General features: G+C 45.0%; 1 protein-coding gene across 3 annotated transcripts in view; it reads left to right on the forward strand.

Annotated features, from left to right (window-relative positions):
• Positions 1–713: 713 nt before the first annotated feature.
• The window catches only part of HECW1 (HECT, C2 and WW domain containing E3 ubiquitin protein ligase 1), a 152,913-nt gene continuing 136,609 nt past the window's right edge, over positions 714–17,017 (forward strand). For all 3 annotated transcript variants that reach the window (XM_059655760.1, XM_059655759.1, XM_059655761.1), the window contains exon 1: positions 714–1,024. Coding sequence is in view for 2 of the 3 variants with exons in the window: in XM_059655759.1 (XP_059511742.1) it covers positions 956–1,024 (69 nt within the window). In the remaining variant the exon portion in view is untranslated. The remainder of the gene's footprint in view (positions 1,025–17,017) is intronic.

Raw genomic sequence — 17,017 nt, forward strand, 5'->3', positions numbered from 1 at the left:
TCTGTTTGCATGTCGATTGGCTTTTCAAAGAGGGTGTAGTCTCTGCTTCCAGTTCTAGCATTCTGATACTACGTGCAGTTTAATATAAAACCCAGGTTGAAATCCAGGCTTGCCCAACTATAGATTTTCTGGGAAGATTTTCATCCTTTGCATTTGTAATTATGATGTTCTTTCCATGTGTTTGTGGTGCAAATACTAGGCAATTTCTGGACATGTGTCTGTGAGTGTGCATAACTGTGTATTATTTAAGTTGGTAACATGTGTACAACAGAGGCCAAGAACACCTGTTATAGGGTACCGACTGAGGCGTCTGTACCATGTCCTTTCTCAACACACTGGTTGTACTAACATAGAAGAGCCAATGGGCCCCTCGCTGGTGCTGGATATGACCAGTGTCCCTTCTGGGTGTTGGAAGGATAGGGCCCTGGGTAACAAGAAAAATACACATACTTTGAATAATTATAAAGGCGGTGTTTATTAAAGGACATTTTATTTTCAAAATTGGACTATCAGCTGTAAAGTGTACACATTTGGGGGGACTATATATATGTATATATATACCTGGGGGAGGGGGGGGCGGGGGTGACAGGAGGGGGAGGGGGTGGTGGTGCTGCGCTGAGGCCGGAGGGCGGGGCAGCGCTGAAGGAGCCAGCGCTGCTAGTGGCTGCTGCTGGAATCCGGTACCCACAGAGGAGCAGGGGAGGCGGGCGGGGTGCGGGCGGGAGGATGAATCGATGAAGCGCTGCGTTACAGTGCACCAGGCGCCGCGCTGGGAGCCGAGCACGGTGCGTCTCTGACCCCGCCGGCCCTCCCCTCCCGCACCCACTCGCCGAGCCCGGGCCCATCCGCCGAGCGGTGGCCACCACTGGTCCGGGGCAGCCGCGGCGCGGCCAGAGCGGGTGGGCGCCCGGTCCGTCCCGCAGGTCCCCGAGGCCCGGCGAGCCCCGCAGGGCACATGTGCCCCCCTGGCTGTCATCTGCGCGCTGACGGGAGCATGATCTATGCCCGGGCCGGGGCTGCCAAGGTAAGCGGGCGCTTTTCGGGGACTCTGCTTGCCGCCCCTTCCTCTGCGCTTCTCTGGGCGGCTTCGCCGCTGCTGGCGAGGCCCCGGCAGCGCCCTCCTTCCCCAGAACCCGGGATCCACCCTCCTCCCCACCTTCTCGCGGCTCCCGGGAGCTTCAATTGTCAGCCTGGGGCGCGCCGCCGGGCCGGCCGGCATTCGCGGGCGTGGACCCGAGCGAGTGCCACAGGCACACCCGGCCCTCCCGGGAGGGGAGGCTCCGAGAGAAACAAAGAAACCCCCGAGCGGGTTGGCAGCGTCTCCCCCGCCCCGGCCCTCCCAGTGAGAGAGGTGTCGGTGAGGGGGCGGAGAGACCTACGTAATCCCCTCCTCAGCCCACACCCACCCCTGTGCCGAAGCTCTGGGCGTCGGTTTCGCCTGGGGCCCCCTGTAAGTCATCGTGCGCCCGGCCGTGCCCCGGGATAACGGAGCGAGCGCCCACAGCCCCCGCACGGACGCGAGAATGCTCGGCCCAGGGGCACGTGCGGAGCCGGCCCTGGCTCCTGCGGGTGCGGCGGGCGCGGGGATGCGCGGGCTGGCCCCGGCCCCGGCCGGCTGCGTGGCTCAGCGGATCCCGCCACCTGAGTTCCCACCGGAGCCGCCGGTCATGTCACCTGCGGTACTGCGACCTGCACACAGGCAGCGAGGAGCCGCGGGGAAGTGTGCCCGGCCCACCCATTGGTAGCTGAAGGTGCGCTGCTTTTCATCCCTGCCTCCCGGTCTATGACAATGCAGCCAGATTCGGGGGCTCACACCAGGCGGTCCTCCACCCCACCCTCACCCAGTGCCTCCCGCCTGCCTTTGCTGGACCGGCCGCGGGGCCTGTTTGCGGAGCGTGGGTGCGTGGGCTGGCTGGCTGTGTTGCGTACAGAGGCCGGACACCGTAACTTCCCTGCGAATTTCAGCGCGAGGCGGGAGCTGGCAGCGACTCAGGCTGCGGAGCTGTCGGCGGGCTCCCTGTGGTTCCAGGCACAGCCCGCCTCGGTCGGCGTTGGGCAGGCACCAGATATAGCGTTGGGTGATTTTCCTGGTTGCGGAAGATACTGTTTGACGTTGCTGTAGTTCTTTTGTGTGCTTACTTTTCTTGGGATCTGCAGTGGTGCAATTCTCCCCTTGTTTTTATTTTTTCTCTTGGGAAAGATAACAAGGCTGTCTTCTGCAGAAATGGATATAGGAAGACAAGCATAGTTCAAAGACTAAGGGAGGCATCTTTTCTCTTTTCCTAGGATTTAAGTGCGATGTAGGAGGGCAGATGCCCTGGGAAAAGGCCAGCCTTTACAGACCCAAGAAGTGTCATTGTCCAAGACCGCACAAAGCAGGTAGCCATATCTGCGTTTCTCAGCAGCGGACTCCCTCGGCTTTGGCTATCACAGCAATTCGTTCTGGATCGCGGATTCATTTTGAAAATGTGTGTTGTTCACTAAGAAGGGATTAGGGTCCACCTGCCTACCCCGGCATGATGTGTGTATCTGATTGGTAGAGAAATAGTGTGTGGTAGAATTCCCTGGTGCCCCTTCTTCCTCTTTGCTACCTCCTCCGGAATGTGGCACTGGAGAAATGCAGCACGCTTTTAATTCCTAGACCGGCAGGACTTCAGAGTGTTTAATTTAATAAAGCATGTTCTGACTAATTCTGGAATCCCAGGCTAGTGCCGTTGGCAGCTTTGTGAAATGACAGTTCTGCTTTTGTCTGGGGTAGTTATTTCACAGAGGCAAATTGCTTAAGTTTGTTCAGATTGTGTACCTTGGGCTGGCTTTAGCTCAGCGGTTCCTTCGCATACAGATTGTGTACCTTATTGGCTTGGTGGAGAGATCTCATCCTGAGCCAGAACAGTCTGTAAATGCATCCGCATAGAGGGACTGCAGCTGCTGTGATCTGTTTGCGAAGCGACATTTGATCCCTTTTAAAGATGGGTGTTTTAAAAGATCACTTCAGGCTTTACCTTCTCTGACGTTTGCATCTGATATGACTATTAATATAGGAAATGCTAACAGACCAGATGTGATCATGGAAAGACAAGCCTCCTCAGCACCTTCCTTAACTGTCAAGTGAGTAAGTCGGGCTAGCTGTGGTTCCTCCCAGTTCCAACATTGTGTGATAAGGTGAGAGAGTATGAAGTTACCCAGTTTAGCAGATCAAATGGTTATGGCCCAAACTGTGTAAGCAAAACAGGGATTGATTCCTGAATTTATGGCTTGTTTTTATACCTGCAAGGTTGTTGTTTTTTAACCCCAGTATCTGCATTTTTCTCATAAATTAAATTAGGCAACAACTAAAACAGGTCATTTTTTAAAATCCACTATAGCAAAAACATTTTGTGGGGTTGAAGGAGAGAGAAGGATTTTGAATTCATAGGATAACAGGTTTTCTCTTTAATTGTGGATTAGTTATCTATTCCAGCCCTGTCATTTGTGGATAATTGAGACTGTAGCTTATTTCCAATGATTTTTGTTTTGTTTTGAATGAAACACTCTATGTAGCTTTTTCATCCTGCACAGCAGTTGGCAATAGCATGACTTATTTTCCCTGATAGAATTTGGTGTTGCTCATAAAACTTGTTAGCACTGTTTGGCTTGTTATAAAATTGAGTGAGGCAACAATTATTCTAAATAGGCAAGCAAAGTGTTTTCATATGCTTATACTAATTTGTACAATTTAGGGATAGTTGAGATATTTGATCATTGTTTTATGCTTATCCACACAATTTTCCACAGCAGCCTGCTACTTTTTTTAAAGTTACAATCAAAATAACTTCCTGAAAAAAATAGTACCTGTCAGCATAATGAATCGCTCCCCCTCCAATTTTCCCATAAGCCTTTTGTCCATACCACTAAGGCAGCACTTATCATATTGCAATTACATGAGTTGTGAATGGCCCACAGCCTCCTTGTCTTACAAATAGTGTGAGTATCTTGAGGACAAGGACATTATTAAATTTATCTCTCATCTCTTCAGCACCTTGAACTTTGCCCAGTCCATGGTATGCGCTTAGGCAGTGGTTCTCAACCTGTGGGTCACGACCTCTTTGCCGATCGAACGACCCTTTCACAGGGGTCGCCTAAGACCATCCTGCATATCTGATATTTACATTACAATTCATAACAGTTATGAAGTAGCAACGAAAATAATTTTATGGTTGGGTCACAACATGAGGAACTGTATTTAAAGGGCCAGAAGGTTGAGACCCACTGCTCTTAGGGTTGTTGACTGAGTGGATCTCAGGTCACAGGTGGGAATTCTTCCCTTTGTGAATCAGATGGGCAAATCAAAGAGGTTATTTAAGATGCTGGGGAGAACCAACAAGCTGGGACTCAAATCCAGGCTCTCCACTATACTGCTTCTGAGAGAGGCTACACCACACCCGCAGTAGAAAATGAGGTAGACAGCAAGCTCAAATGCTTCAGGTTTGGGTCTTTTGATTTTTACTTGGATGACTTACATTGTCCATTCTGACAAAATCAATCTGATACTGCTTTGTCCCGTCCTGCTGTAGCCTTTGAAGGAAACTTGTTCTGTCCAAGCCCTCTGCCTCCTAAGTGGCACTTAAACGGAAAGCGCGAGTGAGTGCCCTCCTGCCCCCTCCCCTCCTCTCCAAGTGCTTCTGAAACAACCCAGCAGTTCCATTGATTCGGTCCTCGTTCCTGGCCAGCTCACCCCAACAGAGTTGCCCAACAGGCAAATTTCTGAGCTAACAGGTGTTACTTATTGATAAAGCAACCCCTGCTTCTCTCCCATCACCTTCTTCCTTTCCATCTTACTAAACAGAACAGGTGACCGTTAGGAAACCAGGAAGTGCAGTGCTCATATGCCCTTTCTGTAATGCAGCCCTGGGCATGTTTGATGTCTATGGCCTTTTAGAGAAAACAGTGTGAAAGGTTTAGTGTGGCTTTTTCAAGTCACTTTTCCTCTCTCAGGTTTAATTTCTTCTTTAAAAGTAGGGAGTTGAACCAGGTAATCCCAAAGGTCATTTCTACCACCATGATTCTGTGATTATTTTTGTTGGTTTATTCAATTGAGCTAATTAGAGGGCAAAAATATTAGTGATGATTTAACTTGACTATATATATGTATATAGTAGAACTACTTAAGGCTTTCTGTGTCAGCCCCTGGGTTATCTAATAATCACATTGGGTCCTCTGTTAATGCTGTTCTCTACAAATGTAGTAATTTTTTCTTATTTGTGAAACTAGATTTACTGTATTGAAGGAAAAGGTTTGTGGCATTTCCTGTTCCAAGAAGTATACAGTCCCCAACTCCTATATAAAATGTTTAGAACTTTAGGGTTTGATAGTCAAGGTTCCAATACCTGTAGTAAAGCGGTTTTATTTTCACCATGAGTGTGTTTCATGGCTAAATAACTTGCAGCCAAAAATGTTCTCTGAGATTCATCCAACCATGTCTCTTTCCATTTATTTCTGCTTCCTCATTTTGCTTTTCCCTCCTCCCTCATTAGCTCTATGGACCTCCTGTCACATTTCACAAAATATATGCCACTAGTACCATTGCCCACCTCCCCCACCTTCACCATGTCCCTCCAAATGCAGGAGTCGGAGCCCCATAATCTTCCTACTTGTCTCAACCTTTTCTACACCCTTCATGAGTATTGCTTCTCAAGTTTAAATATGAGGATTAGAGGTAGACTAGTTCGTGTGATGATTCTGTTTATAGATGTGTACTTCTCATGGAATACATGAAATTATCAGAGCAGTTATCAGATCAATTTTGTTAGAATGGACAAAATAAGTCATTCAAGTAAAAAAAACAAAGGTATTTGTGTCTTAAAGTCCCTTTCAATACGTTAGAAAACAAAGAAACATATAGATGATTTATAATGTACATCATACTATAATGTTTGGATTTGTGGATATTGGTAAGTGGTTGTTATCTTCTGTGACACGGTCACTGTAGGGAAATAAGTGGTAGGTGCAGGATGTTACTGGTTATTGGAAATATATCACAAAGACCACTGGGAAAAAAATATCTGGATTTCCATAGCAACAAGTGATGTGTGCTGTTCACATTATTAATTAGAAACCCTCACTTTATTGTCTCAAAGATTGATGCACACAGAGAATGAAAAATAAGGAGAGAGTATATAGATAGGCTCTTCTCATACTATCAGGCATCTATTGCATTGCAGTATTTTGGGTAGAATTCAGTGGATGGAACTTAAAGCTGGTTTTGGAGTTGGGGGAGGTGGGAAGAGCTGGAAAGAGAAGCCATCTGTGCCCATGATGGAGAGGCTGTCATGTAGACTTCATTTGGGGTTCCTTTTATATATTTAGTGGAACAGATTTTTCTTTTCACACTTTCTAGATCTATTTGTATTGCACAGATGTCAGGGAAATATTGTGTGTGTGAAAGAGGAAAAAAAAAAGACCAAAATTCACATTCATGGCCAGGGATTGTAATTTAAGCACGTTGCCCTTAAATTGACACCCACTTAACTTGCACAAATGTGACTTGCCTTTGCTTTCAGGGTATAAGTCACAGCAATTTGAGAAAGAGAAATCTCATTCCTGCACATTATTAAAATTCAGGGATTCAGGTTAAGAAGGTGAAAAAAAAAAAAAAGATGGGAAGACTAGAATTACGCACTGTAGACCTTGCTAATGGAACCCATCAGTCAGTCATCATTTTCCTTCCTATAGTAAGTACACTGACCAGGTGAAAAAACTACAGGATACATCAATAGATTCCTCTCATTCAAAGGACTTGTCTTTTTCTTTACAATTAGTCATAATTCCTTTATTATCAAAACTTAAAACTACCTAATTAACACATTTTCCCCCTGTTTTTTGAGCACAAGTTATTTTTGTGAAAATAATCCTTTTGAAGTTGAGAAAAAAAAATAATTGAGAGGGTTTTCCATGCCATTTCCCCCTCCATCTCCTCAGTGTCGCCTCTGTCCATGATCAGGCACCGGACCTGTGTGTAAAGTGGATGACAGGAGAGAAACTGTTGGCACACAAATGCACTGTAATATATTACACTTTCTAGACATCCCCCCCGGACCCTACACCCCCACAGCACTGGTGTTTTGTTTCCTTTTATAAAACACACCTCGAAAAGTTGTTTACACTGGCTTTCTCCACTCTCCATCTCAGCCTGTAAAGACACGTTTTATCAGGTAATGTTTGATTTAGACAAACAATACGTTTAACATAAATGTAAATTATGAGGGGGAAATGCCTGCCATGCAGCCTGAGACCAAAAAAAGCATCAATTCATTTTTAAGGTCTCTTTGCGCTCTTGCCTCATCTCTCCTTCTGGCTCTCTGAGAGCATCCCACTTGGGTTCCTGTCCCCACCCGTCCCTTCCACTGTACCCTGGAGGGTCACCAGTGGTCTCTTCCTTGTCAGATATAAGGTCAGTCTCTATCCTCAGCAGCACTTCACATTGTGCACCACTCCCTCTTTCTCAAGCTCCTGGCTTCTAGGACCCCAGATTCTCCTGGTCTTCCTGCCGCCTCCCTGGATCCTCTTCCTCAGGCTCTGTTGATGGCGCCTGAATTTTTATCCCTGCTAACCTCTACTGAATTTTGTAGCTCTACGTGATGGAATTCTGCAGGGCTTGGCTTTCAGATCTCTTCTCCTCTTCTCTACATCCCTGCCTTTGGTATAATACTGCATTCATGCTGATGATCCCAAGATAATTTCACCAGTCTTGACTCATTCCCAGAACATCAGACTTAAATATGCCACTGCCAGCATCTTCCCTTGAATGCCACATAATCTTAAATTTATATGTGGAAACCCTCTCCCCCCAATTTTTACTCCCCAAACCAGTTGCTCAAGCCAAATGCTTTTGTGTCCCCAGATTTCTCTCTCTCTCACCCAAATCTAACTTTCAGGAAATTGCTCTCCCTTCCTCTCAACCCCTCCAGCCAGTACGAACACAGCTTAATAAGTCACCATGATTTTGCACTTGAATTTTAACCAGTGCCTTGTATTTCTTGCCCATCCGCAATCTATTCTCTATACAACAGCCCAAAAGATCATTAATTCATTCAACAAATATTGACTAAGTATCTGCTATGTGTCAGGCATAGTTTAGGTGTTGGCATGTAGCATAAATACAATGTACAATAGTCACAATACCTATTATGTCTTTGCCCACAATCCTTCACTGTTTCCATCCTGCTCAGAATGAAACCCAAACTCCTCATTTGGCTACAAGGTTCTTCATAACTGGGCCTCCGGCTCCTGTCTCACCATTCTCCTTTCCCTGCACACCAGCTCCCAGTCCTCAATCTCCTTCCTCTTCCTAGAAGATGCCAGGCACACTCTCATCTCACATGCTGTTCCCTTGATCTGGGGGATATCGCCTGGCTACAGGCAAGCTTGCTCCCTTGGCTAATGAGATATCACACCTTCATAAAGGCTTTCCCTAATACCCCATTTACACTGTGCTCTCTTCGATTTACCTAATTTCTTTTGTCTTCACACCACTTAGCACCACCTGATTTGAGATATATATCCTATCTAATAAAAGAGAAAAATGGTAATTGGCGTACGACGATACCCTTTTCATTGGCTAATCAGGGCTATATGCAAATTAACTACCAACTAAGATTGGCAGTTAACTGTCAACTAAGATTGGCAGTTAACTGCCAACAAGATGGCAGTTAATTTGCATATGTAGGCTCAATGCAGGGAGGCAAAAGGGAAAGCAGGAAGAAGCCCCCTGCCACTGACAGTGATCGGAAACCCAGGAGTTAAGAGCTGGGGGGCAGGGCAAAGGCGGCCATGATCGGAGAATCAGGTGCCTTTGCCGCCCTGGCCAGTGATAGCAGGAAGTAGGGGTGGAGCCAGCGATGGGAGCTGGACACGGTCGAAGCTGGCAGTCCCGGGAGCTAGGGGTCCCTTGCCTGGGCCTAAAGCGAAGCCCACGATCGCGGGGCCGCTGCAGCTGCGGGTCCCCGCTGCCCGGGCCGGACGCCTCAGCCAGAGGTGTTAGGCCTGGGCAGGGGCGGAGCCTGCAACCACGGGGAGCTGGGGGTCCCCTGCCCAGGCCTGACACCTCTGCCAGAGGCCTCAGGCCTGGGCAAGGGGCCGATCAGGCGATCGGAGGGTGATGGGGGTCTACGCCTCTGGCCGAGGCATCAGGCCTGGGCTGGGGGCAGAACCAGTGATGGGGGGAAATGAGGGTCCCCTGCCCAGGCCTGACGCCTCTGTCAGAGGCGTCAGGCCTGGGCAAGGGGCCGATCCTGCAATTGGAGGGTGATGGGGGTCAACGCCTGAGGGCTCCCAGTATGTGAGAGGGGGCAGGCTGGGCTGAGGGACACTCCCCCCCCCCCCCCCACACACACACACCCAGTGCACGAATTTTGTGCACCGGGTCCCTAGTATATATATATTTGCTTATGTGTCTGTTTTCTGTCTCCCCTTCTAACTTATAAACACCCTAGAGCAAGGGACTTGTTTATTTGCTCAGTGCCTGGAACATAATAGACACACTCTTTATGAGATCAAATTCCTTTAGAATCTGCTGGATTACTGTGTGGGTGGTATTTTTAGGTCTCTGGATCCTCTAAGAATACTCTTTTTCTTTTCCATAAATTATTTCTCCTACTTCTCGTAGTGGGGGTTGGGAGTCTTTAGTTAGTAGCGATTCTGTTATTCTGCTTGGGCATTTAGCTAGTACCGATTCTGTTATTTATCCTGGCTACGTTCTCTAACTCTTAAAGTTGGAGTTTGTCCTGGCTTCCTTTTCAGCACCCAGCAAGTAGCATTTGGTCACTCAGTTATTAGTGTTTGCCATGACAAAGTAACCAATTGAGCTAAAGCCAACCCACAGTCACTCAATTATTGTTGAATTGAATCACTTACTTGTTGTTGCCAGAACGTGATAAAATTGTTGTCTGCCCTCCTGTCACTACCTCCTCTGGGCCACATTGACGTTGTCATCTGGAATGTGAGCATGTGATTCCTGAGTTCAAAACCCTTGGAAGCCACCAGTCTACACAATAAACAACCAACTACCCAGGCTGGCCTGGCAGGCCTGTGCGGCTGTAGACAGACATGTTCCCAGAATGTTCCAGTGACCGCTGCTACAGTCAAGTGAATCTTTTTTTCCAAGCATGCTCTGTGTGCTTGCTTACAGTTGTGTATTTTTCCTTATTCTGTATGCTACTCTTCAACCCCCTACCCATCTGTAAATTTCTTCATTTTAAAGATCTAGCTGAAATCTCACCTCCTAGAAGAAGCCATCACTTAGTTTCCCAATAGAAGGATATCATTCTTCCCCCCACTGTGTTCCCTGTGATAGGTATCATTGCATGTCCTTACTAACTGTTCTGCCTTTCAACCTCCCTTTATATGATGAGCTGGCTCCCCAAGGTTAAGGGCTGTGTCACATTTATCTTAGTATCCTGAAGACAATTGTCCCATTATCTGCCACTGCAGGTACTTCTCTGAATCTTTAATGAATAAGTGACCCAAGGAAAAACCCAGGAGTCGAGAAGGTCTGCATTTTATTGCTTCTAGATTGGCTTGATGTACAATGTTTGCCTCCATGAAATGTATGTCATAAGGATGGGTAGAAAGTTGGGAGAGGCAAGCTCCACCAAGAATGGAATTTCTATGTGCTTTTTTAGTTGATTCTCCTGAGTGCTAAGGACAGTGCTCAGAAATAGAATTCAGTAACTATTTAAAGATGGAATGCAGTTTATAGTTGGATGATATCTTACATTTCTAATATCCTTGTTATATATTCTTAGTGAGAAAACTTCTCATTAAGGGGACTGGAGAGGCTTTCCTGAAAACACAGTTAGACATGGAGCCTGTCTTCACCCTACTTTCCCACCCTGCCATGAATAGTGCAAATATATAGAAACTAGAGGCCTGATGCATGAAAATTCGTGCAAGAGTAGTCTTCCTTCCCCTCCCTGCCGGCACCGGCTTCCCTCTGGCATCAGGGACCCAGGCTTCACTCTGGCCACCACCAGCAGGCGCCCAGGACCTGGGCTGCTTTGCTCCGGCCCGGCTTCGTCCGGAAGGACGCCCAGAAGGATGTTCGGTCTAATTAGCATATCACCCTTTTATTATATATATATATATATATATGATATATAAATACATATGTGTATATACATATGATATATAAATACATATGTATATATACATAATTTTTTAAATTCTGGTTTACTATTTTCAAATAATTTTTCAATTGCTTATTCATTCAGAAGACATTTCTTGAGCTTCTATTATGTGACAAGTATTTATATTTGTTTGCATGTGGAAGTTTTCCATCTAGGTGAAATCTACTTATAGTTTAATATGAAAATGTGCAAAAGTTACAGCAGAATTAAATACCTGCAGTGGAGAAACATCTAATTTGAGAAGACAAAGTGAAAAAAACCCTTTGAGAGCGATTATTTCATTTTTCATATTATTAATGGATCATCTATTATATACCAGACACTGGGTTGGAAACTGGGTTACCATGGTGAATGAAAATACAGTCATATTCCTTGTCTTAGAGTGAGGTCCTCAAATTTATGATACTGCTTTCTGGGAAGCTACTCATAGTTTTGTCATTAAACAGAACATTACCCTTGTGAGGGACTTAGAAACCATCGTGATATCTTTCTATTAAACTTATTTTATTAAAATCTAACGCTCTCATCATAGATCTTAGACATCTTGAGAGCCCATGGCTGTAGGAACATGCTCCCTTATGACTTGAAGCTTTGCCACACATTTCCTTTTTTTTCTTCTTTTAAATATTTTTAATTGACTTCAGAGAGGATGGGTGAGAGAGATGGAAGCATCAATGATGAGAGAGAGTCATTGAGCGGCTGCCTCCCGCATGCCCCTACTGGGGATATATCCTGCAACCCAGGCATGTGCTTTGATCAGGAATCAAGCCAGTGACCTCCTGGTTCATAAGAAGATGCTCAACTAATGAGCAACACCGGCTGGTCAAGGAGCACTTTCTTAATCTAAATATTCTACATGGATTTCTGTGAATAGTTGTATCAAGGGGCATTCTGTATCTCAGGCTTGCCATCTACTTAGGACATACAAGCTCCTAGAACCAGGTGAAGTGAATGGCCTGCCTTGATGCACATGGTTAGCAGGTGGACCAGGCCTGGGATGGAGACCACACTGGACACTGGGCCCCAGGATGCTCTCCTGGCTTAAACTCTGGAATAGGCCTTCAAATGGGGTGGGCTGTGGGTGGGGAGAGGAGGCATAAAGACAGAAGACCAGATCCTCTCTCTAGGGATCTGCATCCTACTCTAGGTTAAAAGGCATTTATCATGCTAACTTAGGATATTCTTAGTTTCTTGGAGAAAACATTGAATAAATCATTTCAGCTACATAGAGAAATTTGAGGGGTTATGGCAAAAAAAACCCAACAACAAATGTAAATCCAAGTTGTATCTGTAGGTGTGGGAGTAATGAGGGAGGGCAGGAACTGGGTGAAAGAAGTGTCAAATCTAAGATAGGAAAATGTCATTCCATGGTCCACTCCCTTTTTCAAGTGTTCACTTGTTTCTACTGAACAATGTAACTGAAGCTCTACTTTTATAAAAACATTAAACTTTGTGGTATAATTTTTTTCTTAATTTTTAGGACTCTGGCCTTTGAAATTTCACTTTAGAGACAAGAGTGAATGGCTTTGTGTTTACATTTAGCACATCTTGGTATGCATTTGCAAATGGCTTTTGAGGGATACAGATATTTTATTTTTCAAATCTATTTTTTTCAAGTTGCCATTAGCAGATGACTTCGGGCATTTTCCAGGCAATGAGCTCTGTGAGACTTGAAAATTAGTTGTCATTTATAGATTTATAGAATGCTGGCTGGGGAAGGGACCTAAGCTACGTCTCACTTAATCCCCTCATTTCCACATGGTGGAAAGCCGTCTCCCAGGGTCTTGGCCTCACACTTGTGAAACCTAAAGTGGGAAGCTGTCTCTCAACTACTGACTTTGCCTAATGCTTTGCAGCACCCTTCTCTAGCTCGTGTTAGGGCAGGATGGGAAACTTGGATGCGTTCTGGGTCCAGGCAGATGTGGGTTTCAGGGTTGGGGATGGGGAGGGTGGGGACTTGTGACCAGGAGCTCATGCTGGTCCTTAGTCAATTGTTGACATGTCTAGATAGATCTTCTAATTTTTTTTCTAAGATCAAAAGACTGGATGTTTAAGAGAAATTTTATGATTTTAAGGTGTTTTTTACTCATTCAATTTAATGATTTTACAGTACTTGAAGGCCAAACCAGGGATAACTGTGGCTTCCAATTTGCAACTTCTGCTCTAGAAAAACTATGCTTTGAGTATTTCTAGGCTGGAAACAAAGGACCATGATCATGGCTTCAAATCACTAAAATCTGAAAGGTGGCAGAAGGACTTGCTCCAAGTCTAGAATGAGAACTAGTGGGCAGAGGATTTTGACACAATATTAAGTGTTTTCTGTTACTCAGAATGATTCAAAACAAGTGAAGCATTAGTGTGCCAGTGTGCCAGTGTGCCACTGTGCAGAGGTCACTAGGCCCCTTTTTGGAGTGCTGAATGAGGCCTGGGGTACTGACACTTTCTACAACTCTTGGGTAATAAGCTCCAAGTTTGCTAAGTTAGTTGTTCAGTGGTCCCGAGAGCCTCCCACTGCCTCACTATTTCATGGAAAATGGGCCAAAGCTTTCAGGACAAAATTCAGGGAGAGACAAGGTATACATATGTAGTTTGCTCTCACTCTTTTTTTAAAAAAAAAAAAATACGTTTTTATTGATTTTTAGAGAGAGAGGAAGGAAAAAGGAGAGACAGAAATGTCAATGATGAGAATCAGCTGCCTCCTTCATGCCCCCGACTGGGAATCGAGCCCAAAACCCAGGCACATGCCCTGATGGGGAATTGAACCGTGACCTCCTGGTTCATAGGTTGATGCTTAACCACTGAGCAACACTGGGTGGGCTCTCATTCTTTTTTCAATAAAAACTCATCAGCTTGATTCTTTCTTCCACTTTTGTCTTCCTCCATAATTGTCCTGTTTTCTTTTGTCCGTGAAGCTTTGTGCAAAGAAAACAGGACAATTATGCCTCCAAGTAAAATCTTGGTGTTTCTCTTTCCAAACTGTATGCAAATGTTTAAAAACATATATTTTTATTGATTTCAGAGAAGAAGGGAGAGGGAGAGAGAGATAGAATCATCAATGATGAGAGAGAATCATTGATCGGCTGCCTCCTGCATGCCCCACACTGGGGATCAAGCCCGCAATCCAGGCATGTGCCCTGACCGGGAATCGAACCATGACCTCCTGATTCATAGGTTGGCGTTCAACCACTGAGCCATGCTGGCTGGGTTGTATGAAATATTTATATATCATAGATATTAACTGTATCACATTTGATGTTGATATAACATCATTTAATTTTATTTATGATAACTATTGGTTAGGAAGGTAATCTTCAGAGATCTCCATCAAAAGGTACAGTTTGTTTTCACAATTAGTAATAGGGACAAATTCCTATTCCCCAATAATTTTTTCTTTAATTGTCCTATCATCCAGTGGATCCTTCCCTGAAACCATTACTACATTGGGAATTGTCAGCCCAAGGAGGGTCTTCTGACAGAGTGGAGAGGAGAGGCACCATGTCAGGAGGGAATCTCTGAGGCAGACCCTTGGGGTGCCCTTGTTATCAAGTCGGGCACGGACACCCTCCTCAAGCACCCAAATACCTCCTTATGTGGATTCACAAAGCCTACCCCCTCTTCCCAGTGCTGATCACAAAGAGGAAAAATGGCCGAAACTGGTTTGGCTCAGAGGATAGAGCGTCGGCCTGCAGACTGAAAGGTCCCGGGTTCGATTCCGGGCAAGGGCATGTACCTGGGTTGCGGGCACATCCCCAGTGGGGGATGTGCAGGAGGCGGCTGATCGATGTTTCTCTCTCATCGATGTTTCTGACTCTCTATCTCTCTCCCTTCCTCTCTGTAAAAAATCAATAAAATATATTTAAAAAAAAAAAAAAAGGAAAAATGAAGAATCCTCGCTAGGATCAGCTGCCATTTCTTACGACTCAGGCTGTTGGTCTTGTAACCATGAAGAAAACTTGGTTTTTTCAATCTTTATTTTGATGTTTTGCCTTTGACTCAAACTGGCATTCCCTAGTGCCCTGACTCACCCACCTTCCTCTCTCTTGTTTAATCATTAAGCCTGCAGGACAGTGAGGTTCTGGCCAACAGCCAGTAGTCTGAGGAACAAGGTCCTGGGTCTATTGATTACTGAAAGAAAAATAACCATAATATCTTGATTTCAGTTGTATTTTAGCTCCAAAACCCAGGAAAGTGGAATAATTCCACAGAACAAATCCTTGCAGAATTGGACAGAACAACTCCCCTACCCTAGCACCAACCAATCAGTAGAGACCGCTACCCAAACTCCATTAGTCACCATAACTAATTATTTTTTCCCTATAGAATTCATCCCTTGGAGACCATCCAGGAATCAGGTCTTTGAGCATGAATGACTTGTGACTCCAGGCATGGTGTCATCTCCTTAATAAATTCTTACTTTTTTGGCTGCAAACTCTAGTTCTGTCTTATCGGGCTTTGATGCACACAGGCAAATGGACTCCTTCGGTCTGGTAACAGTCTTCATGGAGCTGGCGGACCATCTGCTCTCTATCCAAAACCATCCTGCCCTAAGCTGGCTGGCTCTATGGCTGCTGCACTGGAAGGAAAAGCCATCCCATAGGAGTGCTTCTCCCTGCACTCACCGGTAAATCCTCTCCCTTTTTGCTAGTAATAGGGCTTGTGAAGAGAGGGTCAGGCCCAGCTGGCATGGCTCAGTGGTTGAGCGTCGACCTATGAACCAGGAGGTCATGGTTTGATTCTCAATTGGGGCACATGCTGTTCTGGGCTCCATCTCCAGTGTGGAGCGTGCAGGAGGCAGCTGATCAATGATTCTCATCATTGATGTTTCTATTTCTCTCTCCCTTTCACTTCCTCTCTGGAAAAAAAAAAAAAAAGAATAGGATGGCCACTCCACTTCAGCTCCTTTAGTGCACTCAGCTGGGAAGTACAGGGAGAGCTGCTAACGAGCTGTGTGGTCACCTCAGGAGTTACTCCCTCTCCTCCCTAAAAGCTATATGTAATACCTTAATCAATAAAGAAAATTAAAAAAAGTATATCACTTAAAAGCATACACACACACACAGTAAACAAGTTTGGGAGATTCAGTGTTCAGCTATTAGAAGTGGTTGCTCCTAGGCAAGCCTAGATCTGGTTGACAGTTGAATGTTTTGTCACTTTATAACTCAAGAAAGATGCTTCTAACTTTAAACAAATTTCACGAACTTTCTAATCAAAGGAAAGTTTATTCATTTAAATATTGTAGACCTCACATCCCTTTGTGATTAGGTACAAATGCTTCTCAGCCTATGACAGAGTTTCATTTAGATAAACCCATTATAAGTTGAAAATACCCTAAGTTGAAAAGTATCTAATACATAAAACCTATCAAACAGCTTAGCTTAACCTCCCTTAAATGTGCTTAGAACACTTAGCCTACAGTTGGGCAAAATCATCTAAACAAAGCATATTTTATAATAAAGTATTGAATAACTCATATAATTTTTGTAATCACGATTTGCTGGCTTCATGCTGGGCAATTATGTTGCATTTTATCTCAATATTAATTGTCCTACTCATCTTCTTCTCACCAGAAGCATGATACATGGGTGTTTTGTAGACATGATGGGATGCGGGAACACAAAACACAATATCCAAAAAATGCAGACACCATGAACACCATAGGATTGTAGTTACAGATTGGTTACCCTCAAGATCTGGTGGCTGACTCGGAGCTGTGGCTTGCTGTCCAGTATCAACCACATATCACTAGCCCAGGAAAAGATCAAAATTCGAAGTATGGTTTCTACTGAATGTGTATCACTTTCTCACCATTGTAAATTTGAAAAATTGTAAATTGAGCCATCGTAAATAAGGACTGT

The sequence above is a fragment of the Myotis daubentonii genome, chromosome 10 (assembly GCF_963259705.1).
Source record: "Myotis daubentonii chromosome 10, mMyoDau2.1, whole genome shotgun sequence".
NCBI classification, from domain to species: Eukaryota; Metazoa; Chordata; class Mammalia; order Chiroptera; family Vespertilionidae; genus Myotis; species Myotis daubentonii.